We start from the raw sequence: 20638 nt of genomic DNA, 5'->3' as shown, positions 1-20638 counted from the left end.
TATGTATCCTTTGAGCTTTCAATGTCATGAAGTATCTCTGAGAGTTCCTGTAATGCGAACGTTTTGCTGGTGTCATTTTTTTTCTGGGACATCTTCATTTTTCTCATCAAAACCACTTACCTCACTCATGTCATTAAGTTCACCTTCACTAGGTTCCTTTGGCTGCATGTCTAGAGACTCTTGAAGGCAGCAGTGTCAACATTCCCATGGTCAGCTATTTATTCTGTAACTCCATTTATGTTCGGTTCAAATTTCACTTAGAGCCTTATCACTTTTGTTTCTTGGCTGCACTTTCATCTTTGTTGGTCAATTCCCTCCATACATTTTTGTACAATGTCATGTGGGTTTACCACTTGAAGACAAGAAGCCAGAACAAGTACACGCTCTGCTGTTTGTGCATGAACTAAATAACAGATGCACAGTAACGAATCACTAACAGACTGGAAGAAGCCATGTGATATGCACCACAATCAGTGACCAATCTTTTATTTGCAAAGTAATTTGTGGACTGAAGGGCCAACAGCAAAATTTGTACTTTATGCAATTACTCAGTTAATATACCATGGTAACCAAAGTTTGAATTGTTTTTAGGAGACTGGTATTATTTCAACTGTGGTAAGTGATATGTATGTATACCGTAACTGTTCAAAGCCAGGAAAGACTGCATAGCATGTTACTTTTTGCGTAAGAAAGAAGACAATATAAATATATGTGATTATTTTTTGCAAAAAGACACATAGTGAGTGGATATGAACAAGGCAGAAGAGAGAGGGGAGGAGCAACAATTTCCTGAGTACACCTTAAAACAAACACTTTTGACTTTAATTATGTAAATGTTTTACATATTCAAAAAGATACTAATCAACACTCAGCAATTTTAGAGTGTGGAAAAACTCTAAAATTGCATACAATAGAAATGAATAAACTTCATTTCAAATGAATAACATAACCATACTGCAAGTAACTTTGAACACTGTACTTTGACTGATAGAAGCCAGATACTATATTTTGAGTTGCCCTATGGGAGAGGTCCACATGGCAAGAAACTGAGGTAGGACTCTAGCTAACAGCCAGCAAGAAAACGAGGTCCTCATTCCAACAACCCATGAGGAACTGAACCATAGCCAGATTCCTGATCCACAAAACGTTTAAGATAACAAATATTTGTTATTTTAAACGATTAAGTTTTGGGCTAATTTGTTACACAGGAATGGATAACTAATATACTAACAAAAGATGCCTAGTTTAGATATAATCATGAGGAAGCATAAAACAAACCAAAATTAAGGGCATTCTATGATATAAATGGCTTATAGTCTCTTAAAAATGTCAGTGTAGGGCTTCCCTGGCGGCGCAGTGGTTGAGAATCTGCCTGCTAATGCAGGGGACACGGGTTCAAGCCTTGGTCTGGAAGGATCCCACATGCCACAGAGCAACTAGGCCCGTGAGCCACAACTACCGAGCCTGCGCGTCTGGAGCCTGTGCTCCGCAACAAGAGAGGCTGCGACAGTGAGAGGCCCGCACACCGCGATTAAGAGTGGCTCCCGCTTGCCACAACTAGAGAAAGCCCTCACACAGAAACGAAGACCCAACACAGCAAAAATAAATAAGTTAATTAATAAACTCCTACCCCCAACATCTTAAAAAAAGAAAAAGACAGTGTAAGGCAAAACAAGGCTGAGGAACTCTTTCAGATTAAAGTAAACTAAAGAGACATGACAACTAAATGCATTGTGTGAGCCTGGACTTGAAAAAATTACTGTAAAGTATGGGTAAAGTTTGAGTACAGACTATAAATAATCATATTGTATCAATGTTAAACTTTCTTATTTTCATTATTGAAATTCAGTTATATAAAGAATGTCCTTGTTCTTAGAAAATACACAATGGGGCGCAGTGGTTGAGAGTCCGCCTGCCGATGCAGGGGACACGGGTTCGTGCCCCGATCCGGGAAGATCCCACATGCCGCGGAGCGGCTGGACCCGTGAGCCATGGCCGCTGCGCCTGCGCGTCCGGAGCCTGTGCTCCGCAACGGGGGAGGCCACGGCAGTGGAAGGCCCGCGTACCGCAAAAAAAAAAAAAAAAAAAAAAAAGAAAGAAAATACACAATGAAGTGCTCAGGAATAAAGAGACATGATATCTACAACTTACTCTCAAATAGTTCATAAAAACAGTAACCTGTGTACACTCATAAATACGTACACACATGTGTACACACACATAGGCGTGATAGAGGATGAAAGAGAGAAATGATAAAGGAAATATAGCAAAAGACAAAATATTAACAAGTGGATAAAGTGCATACAGTTCTTTGTACAATTCTTGCAACCCTTCTGTAAATTTGAAATTATTTCAAAATAAAAAGTTGAAAAAAAAACTTGCTGTGAAGGTATCTATCAAAATTACAAGCCCATTTTTTTCTTTGACTCAGCAATCCCACTTCTGAAAATTTACCCCACAAATATATTGCATATGTACAAAATAATGCAGGTACAAGGCTATTCAGTGCAGTTGTTTGTAATACTCAAAGATTGGAACAAGCCAGGTATCAATTTACTCACCAGGAGACTCATTAATAGCACAACAGAATACTAAGCAGCTGTTTAAAAAGCAGCTTTCTTCCGTATTAATATGAGAAAAGTTTTAAAGGATACATTGAGGAGTGAAGAAAGCAAGATACAGAACAATGTATAGCATGTTATCTCTTTTGTAAGAAAAGTGGGGATATAAAAACATATCCATAATTCACCCACATTTGCATAAAGAAATGCTGAAAGGATACTTAAGAAACTAATTACGTTTACCTCTACGGGTGTTAGGCTGCAGCCCGCGGGCCTACAAGCTCTGTACTTGCCCAACTCCAAGACTGAAGAAAAAGCCCGGAGACCGTGACAGAGACATCAATGATTTGTTGGATAGGGAATCCTACAAGTCAGAAGCAAAAGGTCGTGGAGCAACACTCCACCATGAACAGCAGGCAGCAAGCAGGACGTGGCAACAACCTTCGCTACTCACGGGAAATGGAGGTTACCATTTATAGCGGGAAATGACGTCAGGTTGGCTCATCAGTTACCAGGGAAACCAGCAGCTGGGGCAGGGGGCAAGCACGTAGTTACTGGTTAAACCCTATGATTAAGAGGATTGGATAATCATGTGAGTAGGGTGTAAGTGATGCAGGGACTGGTCAAGCAGGGGATGTACAGACAGCGAGAGAACAGCCACCTTGAGTGGCCTGACCATATGCTCCACCCCTACGTACTCTGCATGACCCTTACAATCTTGGTTCACCTCCTCTTCCACGATATCCCTGATGTCAGGTATGTAGAGGTGCACCACAACCACACACCACAAATGCCACACAGACACCAGCAGCTAAAGAGTATCAAGAGTAAGACAGCTGGTATGTGAAAAATACTCATTCGCCATGTGGGCAAATTGTGGAGCCAAGCGCTTACCGAGTTGATGGAGAGGGAATCTATGGCAGGGTTGTCCTGGCCTAAAGCTTTCGTAGCAGAGGAAATACTGTGGGAGTTATTGGGTATATATACACAACATTGAGTTTGAATGAGAGCACAGGTCCCGCCTTGTGCCGCCATTAGCATGTCCAGAGCCATCCTGTTTTGAAGGACCACTTGTCTCATTTGGGTGGTCTCCTCCAACAGGAGGGTAATTGCATGTCTAGTATTATTTAAGGCACCTGCTGTATGTTTAGCCAGGGCTTCTACTCGCCATTCTACAGCAATAGAGGCATCTCGCTGCGGACCCAAGCAATCAGACACATTTCACAGTGAGGCCGCCGCCGTTGCCCAGTCCGTGAACAGACTCCCTCTGCACAGGCTAGGGATGAAATGTAAGATTTTTCACAGGTACAATACAGAAAATATGACCTTTGAGCAAAATACAAGCAGTAACAGCACTCTGAGGTAATATCACCCCTGCCTGTGGTTTTTTGCCTTGGCCTGCAGTACCATACCGCCTATCCACCCTCAGTACCCTCAGCTGGTGCCGAATACTGACGAGGCGGTATAACAAGACCACCAGGTTAAAATGATGCTGATTTTCTCTAGTAAGGGTCTCTGATTAATTACCTTAGTAGTTTAAGTGGGGCTGGGTAGAAGACAGGTGAAATCTATAAGTCCCTTTCTAATCCTATTCCCCACATACACTGTGGAGTATGCAAACCCAAACCACTGGGGACTTAACTGCCCGTCCCAGGGCCATTTTGTAATGTTTTCCTCTGGTGGCAAGTGCAAAAGTGAGTTATTGTCCTGACCGATAGTTGGCAATGGCCTTTCAGTGATTGACAGTTGAACTAAGACGGTTTGACTAGTTGCCCCTGCGTTGACAAGCCATCGACACTGAGACAATTGCTCCTGGGATGTTCAGTTATAGGAGAAGGGGGAGAAGGAGGCTACCATTTATAGTGCAGTTGATGTCAGGTTGGTTCATCAGTTACCAGGGAAACCAGCGGCTGGGGCAGGGGGCAAACACATAGGTGATTAAGCCCTATGATTAAGAGGATTGGATAGTCATGTGAGTAGGTTGTAGGTGAAACAGGGACTGGTCGAGCAGGGGATGTTCAGAGGGCAAGAGAGCAGCCATCTTGAGTGGCCTGACCGTACAAGGGGGTAGGAGGAAACAAGTGGAACAGAAAAAGGACAGGAATGGGAAAGAGAAAATACATGCCTATTATATTGTTTTGATTTTTGAACCATGTAAATGTGCTTCCTACCCCAAAGTAAAATAAATAAAAGAAAATTAGTAAGATTGAGGTAGATAGCAGACCTATAAGGATTCAAAAAAGGTGTCCCTGAGATATTATTAACCGGGAAAAGCAGAACAGTATATGTACTGTAAGACGATCCCTGTTGTGCAAACAGCACACACATTTACATATACAGAAAAATGCTTGGAAGTATACATAATCAGGTATTAACAGTAGTGACATCTTGGGGGTGAGTCTGGAGGCAAGGTGAGGGTGGTAAGGAGAATCTGATGTTCTATTTTCTTAAATCTCCTTTTAAACTGAAATATTGTTTACATACAGTGAAATGCAAGGATCTTAAGTTCAATGAGTTTTGGCAAATGTATACACCCATATAATCTACCCCCATCAAAATATGGAAAATTTCTATACCCTCAAGGGCAAAAGAAGTTCTATGATCATTAATACTGTTGCTTTCAGCTTCAAATGCTTAGTCACTGTTAATTCACTTAAGAAATATTTATTTAGAGCTTAATAGTGTCAAGCACTGTTACAGGCCTTAAAAACATAGCATGAAAAAATAAATAAATCCTTGTCATCTAGGAGCTATATACTTGCTGGTGAGAGAGAGCTAACACATTGATAAGGAGGAAAGTATGTACCAGATGAAAGTCATAGAATAAGAAGCAGTATCTTTTTTACAACGTTACTGGGGACTCTACAGGATGTTTAAGGTAGGTGTGGGTATACAATCTTCCAAGTATATTCACAATATTAAAATCCAAAAATTTTATTATTATTGCTATGCACTTTTTATCCTAAACATTCCTTATCTGAAATTTTACTGTTTATAAGCCAAAAACTGATGGTGAAGAAAAACTGAGCTTAAAAATGTCCATGGAAAACATACAATCAAGTGGGAGAAAATTAAACGACAACAAATTTTAAAAGCCTGATAAGTTATAATCCAAACAGAATTCCAGAGGCAGAAAAGAACTGGGTACCAGGACTAGTCTCAAGAGTGGGGTGAGTATGAATTAGAGACAGTGAGGTTCTCTGGGTGCTGGTTGTTTCTAATAGTGAAAAAAGATCAATAAGAAAAATAAAACACAGGAGTAGCTCTGCCATGAGCCCAAAAACATACCTGTGTAGAGCTATCAGGAAGTTTATCATGCTCAACCTGGTAAAGTTCTACCCATCTGAAGGGATTATCACAATGGAAGAAATCAGAGTAAAAGAATGGTGACCATATGCCCAACCACACTCTTAATATCTGCACTTGGATGTTTCTCAGACTCTTAAACTTAACATGCTTACAACTCAACTCTTGATTTCTTTGAAATCTACCCTTCACTAGTCTTCCACATCTCACTAAATGGTACCTTTGTCCATCCAGTTCCTTAATTCAGAAACCTGGAAATAACTCTTATGCCCCCCTTTTCATCCTTTATTCAGTGAACAATTTTTTATTAAGAATCTATCACGTAAAAAAAAAAAAGACAAACTATGACAAAAAAAAAAAAAAGAATCTATCATGCGCCAGGCAATGATATGAAGAATATAATAATAAAGAAAACAGTCCCTGCCCTTACGGAATTTACATTCCACCCACTCCATTATTGTCTTGTTGGATATATTTCCTAAATACATCTCCAATCTACCCATTTATTTCTTTTTTTGTATAAATTATTTTATTTTATTTTATTTTATTTATTTTTGGCTGCATTGGGTTTTCATTGCTGTGCACGGGCTTTCTGTAGTTTTGGCGAGCCAGGGCTACTCTTTGTTGCGGTGCGCCGGCTTCTCATTGTGGTGGCTTCTCTTGTTGTGCAGCACAGGTTCTGGGCACACGGGCTTCAGTAGTTGTGGCCTGTGGGCTCAGTAGTTGTGGCTCACGGGCTCTAGAGCGCAGGCTCAGTAGTTGTGGGCTTAGTTGCTTTGTGGCGTGCGAGATCTTCCCCGACCAGGGCTCAAACCCGTGTCCCCTGCATTGGCAGGCAGATTATTAACCACTGTGTCACCAGAGAAGTCCCTATCCATTTATTTCTATATCCACCGCCTTCCCTTGAATCCAGTGCAGCACCATTTCTTACCAGGAACGCAGTCTCCCCTCTGTTCTCCCTACTTCCATTTATAACCCTCATATATCTATTCACCACACAGCAGCCAGAGTAATCTTTTAAAAATTTAAACCAGAGCTTCCCTGGTGGCGCAGTGGTTGGGAGTCCGCCTGCCGATGCAGGGGACGCGGGTTCGTGCCCCGGTCCGGGAGGATCCCACATGCCGCAGAGCGGCTGGGCCAGTGAGCCATGGCCGCTGAGCCTGCGCGTCCGGAGCCTGTGCTCTGCAGCGGGAGAGGCCACAGCAGTGAGAGGCCTGCGTACCGCAAAAAAAAAAAAAAAAAAATTAAAACCATATCTTGTCTCTGCCTTGTTTCAAACCTTTCAATAGCTCCTAAGTACAAGGTTACTTAAAATGTACCTCACTTACTTATTTTCCATTTCTAACCTCCCTAACCCTTTTTAATTTGCTCACCTTTTCTTTTCTTTTTTAAAGGTCCTTTATACAAGCTATTCCCTCTGCCTGACAATTTCTTCTTTAATCTCCTTGTTACCTAGCTAACTTATATTCATCCTTCAGATAGCACAGTAAGAATCACTTCCTGAAAGAAGACTTACCTGACCCTTCAGACTAGAGTAGGCCTCTCTATTACAAGCTCTCTTAGCACCCGGTTTTTCTCCTTGGTGGCATTTATCAGGCTTGTAAAAGATCATATCATAGAATGGGGGCCCATTAATTGCAGAAATCATATCTGCCTGTTCATAGATGCACCCTTGGCACCTAGGACAATGCCTTGCATATAATAGGCAGTTAATAAATATTTGTTACAGAAATGAATGAATGATCCACTCTACTAGACTTGGGGCAGACACTAGTGTTTGCTCTGTTTGGGGGTGGACTCTTCCAAACTACTCCTGCACAGAATGTAAGGCTGAACTTACGTAGAGGTGATTTAAGCTTATACTATATTCTCTTACATTATATTCTCATACAGTATGAGAATAGAGCACCCTACACCTCTTGTTTTTCAAAAGCATATGCAATATACAAAAATCAATAGTTTTTCTGTAAACTAGCAATCAGAAAATGAAATAAGAAATACATTTTACGATAACATCCAAAAGCATCAAATGTGTAGGAATAATTTAATAAAAGATATACAAGACCTAAAACATTGCTGAGAGAAGTTAAAGAAGACCTAAATAAATGGAAATATGAAATATATACTATTCTCCTGGATTGGAAGTCCATCCAATCTACTGGATGACCCCTCCACCAGTAGATTTATAGTTTCAAGGCAATCAATCCCATTCAAAATCCCTTCAGGCTTTTCCCCCCTAGAAAGTGACAAGACAATTTTAATTTATTTGGACAGGCAAAGAACTAAGAACAGTCAAAACAGCATTGAAAAAGAAGAAAAAACTTGGGAGACTTACTACCTGACCTCAAGACTTATAAAGCTACAATAATCAAGACAGAGTGGTATCGGCAAAGGGGTGGATAGATCAATGGCACATGATGTAGAGTCTAGAAATAGACCCATATATATAGATCAAATGATTTTCAACAGGGGTACCAAAGCAATTCAATAGGAAAAGGAAAAGCTTTTTGACAAGTGATGCTGGAAAAACTGGGCATCCATATGGGAAAAAAGAACCTTAACCCCTACCTCACTGAATCGCTGCCTCATACCACATATGCAAAAACTACTTTAAAAAATGTAAAAAGAAGAGTCAGTAGGTATAAAACAAGTGCCCCTTGTTCACCAGGAATATTCACTGCCTCCTCTAACTTACTGCCAGAACAATGTTAAATAAGGTAAAGCCAGTAAATGAAAGTGACACGTATATGTTGAGATGCTTGCCTTTTCTTGGTTTCCAAGCTTTAGCAAACTTTTCAGGTGAGCATCAGAATCCAAGTTGAAAATGCCAAATTATCTGATTTGTTGAATTCCTTTTGGAGACCAACAGCCAGGTGGAATTTATAATAAAATTAACATATCTTGCACAACAAAACCCACACCAACAAGGAACCCTACCGTGACTAACCAATTAGACGCATTCTAATGCATCTTTCTCCTAATATTCTCTTTCTTTTGACTTACCAGTAATTCTTTCACTCTTTTCAGTGTTTCCATATTATCCATTTTACGTATTTTCACTTTCCAAAGGTAATTGTTTTTCCTTTTTTGTGTGTGGTCGTTGTTGCTATATTTAGACGGCAAGCTTCCAAAACGACTGACAGTAAAATATATAATGGGGAATTTTATATGCAACTGTTAGTACATAATTTTTGAAGTGTTTATAAACTGCAAGTTTGGTGAAATGCCACACTACCATTATTGGGATCCATTTGTACAATTAGCTGATTACAAGGAATGTCTCGATTTGGCATTCTGTGCTAGCTCAAATTCACTCAAAGTACTTGAATTGAGTATTTAACTCAATAGCATGGTGGAGTAGGAGATACAGGCATTGGGTTCCAGATTGGGATCTGAGGTGCAGACTTGGGCAATGGAGGTGCCAGGAGGGTTGTTCTCATCCACGTGGACCACTTAGGAGGACTGATGGAAAACTGGAGCATTGTTGTTGACATCGCCACTGTGCTGTGTGATGCTTCTGCTGGAGGAGAGTGGTGCCTTACTTCTGTCAGCAGCTGTGATGGTAACATTGCACTCCAGGGTTTGCTCCCACTCTAGGGCCCCATCTGTTACAAGCTTGTAGTAATTATTGGTGAAAGATTCAATTCTAAAAAGTGTATTTTCTTGTACCAGACATTTGACCTCCCTGTTTTCTCCTGAATCTGGATCCTGTTTTAAACAGAGCAGTTACTATCTGAGGTGCAGAATCTGCAGGAATTATTATGAAAATGGAAGTAAAAATAATCTCTGGGGGGAATTCCCTGGCAGTCTCGTGGTTAGGACCCCACGCTTTTACTGCCAAGGTCGAGGGTTCAATCCCTGGTCGGGGAACTAAGATCCTGCAAGCCGCCAGTCGCGGCTAAAAAAAAAAAACCTCCAGTACTTTGTCATCATCATCTAGAATTTTGATCCCAACTACACTGGGAAACCAATCCCCCCCCCACACCCCCATTCCTTCCTTCAAAAACTATGGAATACTTTTTAATCTCTTCATATTCCGATGTACTTAAGGTTTTCATTTCTCCTCTACCATGATCAAGGCCAAACTGGATATGGGTACTCTGGGCTGCAAAGACATTCTTGATCTCCACTTTGATGCCCTTGTCCAGGTCAGTGGCCCTCAGCCTCATCATGGAGGTGCCTAGGGGCATGTCTTCTCGAAGGCTGACCCTGTATACATTCTAGCTGAAATTGGAGGTTGAGGGGTTGTAGTTGGCGTCGACCACCAGGGTTGGGATCCGAGTGGCTCTGTTTCTGGTGCTCCTCTCCATCTAATGCTGTCAGGACTAAGTGATGCGACCTCTGCTTTTCCCAGTCTAGTGGCTTCTCTAACACAAGTTCAATCTATTTGTTTCCACTGTTGGTCTATTTTACTTGGAAGACAAATATACAGTTGCTGTTAGGGTGATAACTTTGTAAAGGAATTGCTTCCATCATCAGGATCTTTTGCAGGTACTATTGCAAACCTTGCTCCAGGCTGGATCAACTCACATATTTAACTCAATAGCACTCCTGCTGAACTGGGGAGTATTATCGTTTACATCCTGACTATCTATATTAACGTGAAAAACATTTAAAGGATTCTCAACTACCATTTATAAACGTATGATACGAAGTATAGTATGTTGGCATATCTGCTCCAGGTCCATCCTGTTACTCACAAATAAATCCCCACTTTCTTCACTTGGAGTGAGGTATTCTTTTTCCACATTAACTTGCAGCTTCTGAGCCCATTAAGTCCTGGACACCCAGCCCCAGATCTCTGGCAAGGTGCGATTAGGAAAGTCACCCCGTGGAAATATTATGGGATCTCCTTGTTTACCTCTGTTTCTACATGGGCTGATAGCACTGCTCTGCGTCTCTACTCTAGAACTGCAACCTGAAGAAATTAGAGGTCAAGGTTCTGAAGAATTGAGAGCAAAGAGAAGGATGTTTCTCACTGGAATTTGCAAGTTGAGAAGCAGTAGTACAGTTTTATTCAAGCAATTAAATATTCTTCGAAGTTTATATTCTCAATGACTCCAGCATATGAAACCAAAGCAATGACTTCTTTTTATTTCTTCTAGACATTTAAGAGTATTTTTAGATTGAATCTCTCTTTTTATTTTTATTTTTTGGTGGGGGAAAAGGCTTTACTCTTTTCATATACACAGTCTCAGGATGAACTATTGGTTGGATCTTCAGCTATAAATATATAGAAAGCTTCTAGCAAGTTTCACAACATAGAAATCTTATGGATTGTGGCACCTATTTTAAAAATTTGATAAATCTTCAGTTCCTTATCTTTATACAGATAGATCAGAGAGTTGGCTCTTTTTAGGAGTTTGATGTAGAGGGAAAGCACACGTAAAATGGATTTGCACTATGATTTTTCCCCAAGAGATTACTTTCTAATCATTGAATCAAGCCTTTTTTTGAGTATTTAGAAGGTATACAAACCACTGTGTGCAATTCTTCAGAGACTTAAAGATGACCTAAGAAATTATGCCTGTCCTCGATGATTATTAAACATAGTAGATCTTTTTATGGCTTCTCTCAGAGAAATTGTGGAGGTACTGATTTCTTTTTACATACAGATAAATTATTTTATCTCCTCTATGGTCCATCTGATGACAATTTCATCACATCTTCCTGAACTAGAGCTCTTCCAATTTGGTATCCAGAAAACGTATCCTCTATCAAAGAGTTTTTTCAATTATCTTTGCCATTGGCTATCTTTTCCTATCAGTGTTTTAAAAATGTGTCCTAAAGAGTGTGCTCTGTTATTGATAACTTTTCATTAGGTATGGTTTCCTAAAAATGAACTCCAAGTGTAACATTAGAGAATAAATCTGTCTCTTTCCTAATATGTACAGTCATTAGTTTGATCAACATCCCGTCAAAACTATGTGTTTGCTTAAAATTTTTAAAAATAGCTTTATTGAGGTATAATAGATATATAAAGAGAGGCACATATTTAATGTGAAGGCGTTTACTTTCTTGAACTTGATATCTTGCATAAGGAAAAAGCAGATTTTTCACCAGAACTAATCAATTCATGATCACAGCTATACTCTGTGACATATAACTGAGAAAACTGTAATACAATCCACTCGTTTATCATTAGTCTTCTAATGCAGCTTAAAATAATCTATGGGTTGAGTAGTCTCAACAAGTTGTACAGACTCAGCAAGGATCCTAGGCCATTGCTGCTTCAAGGAGGGTATCTCTTATAGAATGGAAATGGGGGAAGAACGATGATAGATTACATTCCAATTTTAGGAAGATAAGAAAAGTCCTTGACATAATTTCATTACTGAAACCAGAGGAAATAAAATCCAAGCCCATTGTCCAATTACTCTAAAAAAACCAATCAACAAATAACCTAATTATCAATCCTAAATTATCAACAAATATCCTAAAGCTAAGATTGATATTTTGTGCAGCCATTAACTTAAATTCTCATGTGGCCAAAACCAAATAGCTCCAGCTTTCAGATTTTGGTGATCCATTTTCCATTTAAATCATCCTAGCAATTCTATTGGAGTAAATTGGTCCTTAAATAATAAGTTACACAGGACCCTTGTTTAAGTTGAACTATCATTCAGAGAGAGAAAAATTAACATTCATAAAATTGTCTCATCAAAAACAATCTTCCCCCTATCTTTCATGACCCCAAACAGGGCCTTCTCAATCAAGAATGTGCCTAAGCACTTAAGATTTTTACAGTAGCTTTCATAAAATTGTTAGAACAGTTTTACTTCCACTCACAGGTCATCCCATTGTATTGTCTGGAGGAGTACACAAATCATTATTACTTTTCCCAACAGAATGTCAAGTGTACTGATATTGAAAGCAGGACTCCTTTTTCTATCAACAATGTTAAAAAAAAAAAAAGGACTACTGTTAATTAAGTACATATTATGAGCCAGACGGTTTATATGTTATCACTAGGCTTCACCACAATCTTTCAAATTACATATTGCAATCCCTATTTTGCTGAAGCTGAAAGCAATTGAATAACATCAAAGGTCACACAGTTAGGAGTTACCTCGTTACATAGCTGCTGTTTCTCTGTCACACTACATCTTGGAATACTGATATTAGGTAATCCCCAGAGCACATACATTTGTTCATTCATTCACTCAGCAACTATTTAATGAAGCCAATTTAGCTCATACTGGAAGCATAATTGAGATCACTGATACCTGAGATACAGCCTAAGGGTCATCACTATTCATTGCCCTAGCTCTTAATGATTTGTCCCTAAATCAAGTTACATGAACAAAGTCAGCGTAATTGGACTATACTAGTTTAGCTTCCCAAATAATTTCTATTGTGTGTTACGTCTTTCATTTTGAATCAACAACCACAAGAAAACTGGCCACGTGATAAACATTTTGATAGCTTTTACAAAACAACAGAAGTTACATTTCTCTCTGTTTTCCTTGGTATTATTTAGAAAGCACTACTTATCAAATTCCATTTGGAACTTAATGTCAATATGAAGTTTGCCATTTTAGATATGCTCAAATACTTCCTTCAAGGGGGAAAGGTAAGCTGGAATGAAGTGAGAGAGTGGCATGGACGTATATACACTACCAAATGTAAAATAGATAGCTAGTGGGAAGCAGCCGCATAGCACAGGGAGATCAGCTCGGTGCTTTGTGACAACCTAGAGGGGTGGGATAGGGAGGGTGAGAGGGAGAGGCAAGAGGGAGGAGATATGGGGATATATGTATATGTATAGCTGATTCACTTTGTTATAAAGCAGAAACTAACAGACCATTGTAAAGTGATTATACTCCAATAAAGATGTTTAAAAAAAAAACTTTCTTAAAAAAAATAAGGCAAATAGATCCACTCTATATTTCCTTTTTATTTTAAATTTCCTTTTTTTGTCTTGGCTGTCAAGAAGCATAAAGTGACATGTGAATTTCAGTAGCAGTAACTGCTTCATTTTAGGGCAACTTGATTATCTTTCATTCTCCAAATCGTTTTCAATCTCTTTTATAAGTCTTGGTTTTAATTACCTATTGTATTTTTGAAAACAGATAGGCAACAAGTCAGGAGAAAATAATTAGGATGTTATGATTTCCTTCCCCTTTATAGAATTCACCAAAAGAGGGCTTCCCTGATGGCACAGTGGTTGAGAATCTGCCTGCCAATGCAGGGGACACGGGTTCAAGCCCTGGTCTGGGAAGATTCCACATGCCGCGGAGCAACTAGGCCCGTGCGCCACAACTACTGAGCCTGCGCTCTAGAGCCCATGGGCCACAACTACTGAGCCTGCGTGTCTGGAGCCTGTGCCCCGCAACAAGAGAGGCCGTGACAGTGAAAGGCCCACGCACCGCGATGAAGAGTGGCCCTGGCTTGCCACAACTAGAGGAAGCCCTCGCACAGAAACGAAGACCCAACACAGCCAAAAATTAATTAATTAATTAATTCATTAATTTTTTAAAAATCCTTAAAAAAAAAAAAGAATTCACCAAAAGAAACCAGGCTTCTCACAGGTTACAGCAATGCTTTCCCAAGAATAATATATTTTAGCATTTGATTTCTGTTCAACATTCTACAATAAGTGTAAGGTTCTCAGGAAACAGAATCTGTGCATTTTCAAGAAAATTGTCCGTGTGTGAGAATTATGGGAAATTTTAAATAAGAAGAATTACTACAAATTTACCACGATATCAAAAATGTGCTCAAAACACAATCTGTTAACTCTGAATATTCCACAGAGTCACCATAATATCGTCAGTGTGGATAATGGGCAAAAGAAATATCTAAACTGGAAACACATATAGACTTGTATTCCTGAACTCTATAATGGGGATGAAAAATGAACAATCTCTTCAGTTTTTCCTCATGACAACATTTACACCGTGCATATTTCAGTGAGAACGTTTTAAATGCATAAGAAATAAACTCACGATATTTGGAATTTCATGAATGATGTGAAACCATGAAGTAACTTAGGACACTGAGAAAGTATAATGTATGCATCCCTAATAACCAGGATTATTGCATTTGAAAAGAAACTAAACGCAATTCATATATTTGTTAGGCAATTTCATGTGTAGTCAGAAGCCGCTCTATTTATAATAGTTTATTTAAAATATCATTCATATACTTTTGATTGAATTAGATTTATCCCCTCTAGAAGAATCTGTGTTCTTAACAGATAAATTGGCATCAGACGTTCAACATAAACCTGCTGGACGGCCGATGGGAAATAAAAAGAGCAATCAAAAGCAGGGAGAGCTGTACAGTTGGTAAATTAAATTAGAAAAATTATATAGAGTATTAAAAAGTACTGTATAAAATGGATATAAAATTTTAAATATAACATACAAAAATACATTTTAAAAATTATTATAAATAGACGTGAGGAAAAGCCTGAAGGAAGTCGACCCGGTTGTCAATGGTGTCTGCAATGTTTATAAAAATTTCTTGCTGTCTGTTTTATAAATTCCGAATAAATACTAATTACCTGTAATAAGAGATATCTTGCTCAAAGCTCAGAGGAGAATGTTTGATATGTACTCACCTGAATTAATGCACGATTATCTTTAGAAAACACGGAATCGCCCGAGAGCAAGACAGGCTCGCTTTTCTCACAGCTCTCCTGGCTGATGAGCGTGTCCGCGTAGTTGGGCTGCGGGAAGATCACGTGACTCCCCCGCGAGTCCGCTGTGAGCGAGACCTCGTGGGAATAGGTCTGCAGGAAAGCCCGCACCCCGTCCACGCCCACAAAGTGAGACGTGGGCACACCCGCTAACCCGCCTCCTGAAGCCTTGAGCAGGCGCGACGTGTGCCAGCGCCTCAGCCTGAGCGCCAGCAGCACAATGACAAAGGCGAGGAAGACACAGGAGACCGCAGCCACCGCCACCACCAGGTACAGCGTGAGGCCCGAACTGTCGGGGCTGACGGGAGACTCAAGGCTGCCTAGATCAGCCAGGACGTCGGGGATGCTGTCCGCTACTGCCACTGTGAGCGTGACCGTGGCCGAAAGAGCGGGCTGGCCGTGGTCCTGGACCGCCACCACCAGGCTCTGCTTGAGTGTGTCACTGTACAGCAGGGCCCTCGCTGTGCGCACCTCCCCCGTGTGCAGCCCCACCGCGAAGAGCCCCGGCTCGCTGGCCTTGAGGAGGCGGTAGGACAGCCAGGCGTTCTGGCCTGAGTCTCTGTCCACAGCCACCACCTTGGTCACCAGGTAGCCGGGCTCTGCGGAGCGGGGTGCCAGGTCCACGCCCGTGGAGCCATCGGTGGGTACGGCGGGGAAGAGGATCTCTGGCGAGTTGTCGTTCTGGTCCATCACGAACAGGCTCAGCGACACGTTGCTGCTGAGTGGAGGGTCCCCGCTGTCATGTGCCATCACTTGTAGCTGCAAGTCTCGGAATTGCTCGTAGTCGAAGGAGCGCAACGCATACAGGACGCCAGTGTCTGAGTTTATGGAGACGTAGGAGGACAGGGGAGCTCCCTGGAGGCTGTCCTCCGCCAGGGAGTAAGTGACCCGGGCATTCTCTCCATAGTCGGGGTCATGGGCGGTCACAGAGACGATGGACGCTCCTCTGGGGTTGTTTTCTAGGATATATGCGGAGTAGGAGGCACGAGAGAAGGCGGGTGGATTGTCGTTGGTGTCTGCCACGTTCAGGGTGATGTGAGTTTCCGTGGACAGGGGCGGACTTCCTCGGTCAGTGGCAGTCACCGTGATGTTGTAGGTAGGAACCAGTTCTCTGTCTAGGAGTGTGTCTGTTACTAAACTATAATAATTTCCATAAGCCTTTTCTAATTTAAAGGGCAGATTCCCTTGGATGAAACAAATCACTTGTCCATTTTCCCCAGAGTCTTGATCGTTTACATTTAGAAGGGCAATTAACGTCCCTCTGGGAGAGTTTTCCAGAATGGAGCTGGAGAGAGAGGTGACTACTACTTCAGGGGCGTTATCATTCACGTCCAAAACTGTAATGAGGACTTTGGCTCGTGCAGAATATCCTGCGTTATCCATTGCTTGCACTTCCATCTCGTAGAATCCTGATTCCTCGTGGTTCAACTCCCCTATTGTTGAAATTGTTCCTAAATTACAGTCTAGCTTGAAAAGTTGGGCCGCTTTGTTGTCCACATACCGGAAGGAATACATCACTTCCGCGTTGGCTCCTTCGTCAGGGTCGGTGGCGTTTACCAGAAGCAGCTCAGTGCCCACGGCCACATTCTCCGGAACGCTCACACGGTACTCGGACTGAGCAAACGCTGGTGCGTTGTCGTTCACATCAACGACCATCACACGGATGCGCGCGGTGCCAGTGCGGACTGGATAGCCCGCGTCGGAAGCCGTGAGAACCAGGTGGTGAACGGCCTTTTCCTCGCGGTCCAGGGCGCGCTCCAGCACCAATTCCGGATATTTATTACCATCCGCTCCGCTTTGCACGTCCAGGGAGAAGTGAGTATTACTACTGAGCTCATAGCTCTGGAGTGAATTCTTCCCTATATCCGGATCCCAAGCGTGGGGAAGGGGGAACCGCATCCCAGTGGCTGCATTTTCACTCATTTTTATTTCTAATTCACCTTCCTGGAAATACGGGGCATTATCATTAATGTCCCTCACTTCTACCACTACCCCGTATATTTTCACTTTATCCTCCATCAGAATCTCCAGATTTAGTTGACACTTGATGGCCCCCATACAGAGCTCCTCCCGGTCTATCCTGCCGGCAGTGACCAAGCTGCCGCTTCGCGGATTCAGAGCAAAAAGTTGTGTCCTACCTCTGGAGACGATGCGGACTCCGCGCTCCTCCAGTTCCCAGGGCTCCAACCCCAGATCCTTGGCGATGTTCCCCACCCTAGAGCCTTTCTCCAGCTCCTCAGGAACCGAATAGTGGATTTGGGTGCATCCAGTTTCCCACTGAACCCCCAGGAGAACTCCCAGCAGGACCAGCTTTTTGCAGTCCTGGTGCAGTCGCGCAGGAATCATTGTCACTTTCCTTGAGGATTATTTCCAATTCTTCCCTTGATCACCGAAGTCCGGATCAGCTCATCCGTCCTTAAAATCCGACAGCTGGGGGACCCGAGCTCTTCCAATCACTTTGCTCACAATCCCGGAGATGGCTAGTTTCTATCCGTGCTTTGTGCTTCAACGCGAGTGCCCGCCTAGCAGGATCTCTCTCTGCTTTTCTCTCCCTGATTGGTGAACAGCGGCGCTCAGAGTCCTAACCAATTACTGCACGATCTTGATCTCCGGGAAAGGATTTTGGTTTTCAGACCTTAAATAGCTCCACCTACTGTTCTCCAAATAGGGATGGAAGTGGAGCCAACCAAAACTACAGTATTCATTTTACTTGGAATTTCAGTGAGCTTCTTTTTATTTCCCTAGAGTTTTCATACAGAGTCACTTTCTTGAGATTATTTTCTGTACCTGTAGGCGTATATCTGATCTTTCCAATGAGCTTTAACATGAATTTGAAGTTTCTATACACAGTAAATTTAGCTGTATATTTTAGTGCACCTGCTTTGATATCACCCCCACCACACATACACACCTATTATGGGAATCTCCTTGGGAGTTTCATGTTTTGAGAAATTATATAATAGAATAATTTAAAAATTCTCACCCAGCTAAAATCTGTGGCAAAATTTTTTGGTATATTTTAAATTTGCCTAAATGGAAGAGCTACTTTAACATGTGGTTGACATTTAACATTTTAAAATCAAATTTTCACAATAATATGGAAACCTAAAAATAAGAAACTTGATTGTACACATTACCAGAATCACGCCTCGTGGGAAATCAAGTGAAGAAGACACAGTAACATTTTTAGAACAAAATGGAAGCATTCCAACTAGCATTTGCTTGAAATAAGGGTAGTACTCTACTAATATATTTCAAAAGAATATTTAGTTATCTTTGATAAAGGAGGCAGGAATATACAGTGGAGAAAGGACAGCCTCTTCAATAAGTGGTGTTGGGAAAAATGGACAGGTACATGTAAAAGTATGAGGTTAGATCACTCCCTAACACCGTACACAAAAATAAGCTCAAAATGGATTAAAGACCTAAATGTAAGGCCAGAAACTATCAAACTCTTAGAGGAAAACATCGGCAGACACTCTATGACATAAATCACAGCAAGATCCTTTTTGACCCACCTCCTAGAGAAATGGAAATAAATACAAAAATAAACAAATGGGACCTAATGAAACGTCAAAGCTTTTGCCCAGCAAAGGAAACCATAAACAAGACCAGAAGACAACCCTCAGAATGGGAGAAAGTATTTGCAAATGAAGCAACCGACAAAGGATTAATCTCCAAAATTTATAAGCAGCTCATGCAGCTCAATAACAAAAAAAGAAACAACCCAATCCAAAAATGGGCAGAAGACCTAAATAGACAGTTCTCCAAAGAAGATATACAGACTGGGGCTTCCCTGGTGGCGCAGTGGTTGAGAGTCCGCCTGCCGATGCAGGGGACATGGGTTCCTGCCCCGGTCCGGGAAGATCCCACGTGCCGCAGAGCGGCTGGGCCCGTGAGCCATGGCCACTGAGCCTGCGCATCCGGAGCCTGTGCTCCGCAACGGGAGAGGCCACAGCAGTGAGAGGCCCGCGTACCGCAAAAAAAAAAAAAAAAGATATACAGACTGCCAACAAACACATGAAAGAATGCTCAACATCATTAATCATTAGAGAAGTGCAAATCAAAACTACAATGAGATATCATCTCACACCAGTCAGAATGGCCATCATCAAAAAATCTAGAAACAATAAATGCTGGAGAGGGTGTGGAGAAAAGGGAACACTCTTGCACTGCTGGTGAGAATGTAAATTGATACAGCCACTGTGGAGAACAGTATGGAGGTTCCTTAAAAAACTACAAATAGAACTACCATATGACCCAGCAATCCCACTACTGGGCATATACCCTGAGAAAACCGTAATTCAAAAAGAGTCATGTACCAAAATGTTCATTGCAGCTCTATTTACAATAGCCTGGAGATGGAAACAACCTAAGTGTCCATCATCGGATGAATGGATAAAGAAAATGTGGCACATATATACAATGGAATATTACTCAGCCATAAAAAGAAACGAAATTGAGCTATTTGTAATGAGGTGGATAGACCTAGAGTCTGTCATACAGAGTGAAGTAAGTCAGAAAGAGAAAGACAAATACTGTATGCTAACACATATATATGGAATTTAAGAAAAAAATGTCATGAAGAACCTAGGGGTAAGACAGGAATAAAGACACAGACCTACTAGAGAATGGACTTGAGGATATGGGGAGGGGGAAGGGTGAGCTGTGACAAAGCGAGAGAGAGGCATGGACATATATACACTACCAAACATAAGGTAGATAGCTAGTGGGAAGCAGCCGCATAGCACAGGGAGATCAGCTCGGTGCTTTGTGACCACCTAGAGGGGTGGGATAGGGAGGGTGGGAGGGAGGGAGACGCAAGAGGGAAGAGATATGGGAACATATGTATACGTATAACTGATTTACTTTGTTACAAAGCATAAACTAACACACCATTGTAAAGCAATTATACTCCAATAAAGATGTAAAAAAATAAATAAATAAAAATTTAAAAAGAATAAAAAAAAGAATATTTAGGATCAATACCCTGTAATAAGCCATGATGGAAAAAAATATGAAAAAGAATATATATATATATATATATATATGGTATATGAATGACTTTGCTATACACCAGAAACTAACACAACATTGTAACTCAGCTATACTTCAATTTAAAAAAAAA

The 20638-nt window shown here is 41.2% G+C and overlaps 2 protein-coding genes across 3 annotated transcripts in view; both read right to left on the bottom strand.

Moving 5' to 3' along the window:
• The window catches only part of LOC114891615 (protocadherin gamma-C4), a 123567-nt gene that overhangs the window by 58439 nt on the left and 44490 nt on the right, over positions 1-20638 (bottom strand). Inside the window, exon 1 of one of the 2 annotated variants that reach the window (XM_029215816.1) lies at positions 15433-18170. The exons of the other annotated variant lie outside the window; for it this stretch is intronic. Within the exon in view, the coding sequence (XP_029071649.1) occupies positions 15433-17856 (2424 nt within the window). The 5' untranslated portion in view covers positions 17857-18170. Of the gene's footprint in view, positions 1-15432; positions 18171-20638 lie in introns of those variants that run through there. 2 annotated transcript variants of the gene reach the window in all.
• Positions 18598-20638, bottom strand: part of LOC114891681 (protocadherin gamma-A3-like) — a 5220-nt gene continuing 3179 nt past the window's right edge. The window contains exon 3 of the mRNA XM_029215902.1: positions 18598-18615. Within this exon, the coding sequence (XP_029071735.1) occupies positions 18598-18615 (18 nt within the window). The remainder of the gene's footprint in view (positions 18616-20638) is intronic.

This window comes from Monodon monoceros, unplaced genomic scaffold (genome assembly GCF_005190385.1).
Source record: "Monodon monoceros isolate NGI ecotype Baffin Bay Population unplaced genomic scaffold, NGI_Narwhal_1 Super_Scaffold_12, whole genome shotgun sequence".
Lineage (NCBI taxonomy): Eukaryota > Metazoa > Chordata > Mammalia > Artiodactyla > Monodontidae > Monodon > Monodon monoceros.
Note: the sequence above shows the minus strand (reverse complement) of the source record. Positions and strands in the feature narration are given on the sequence as shown.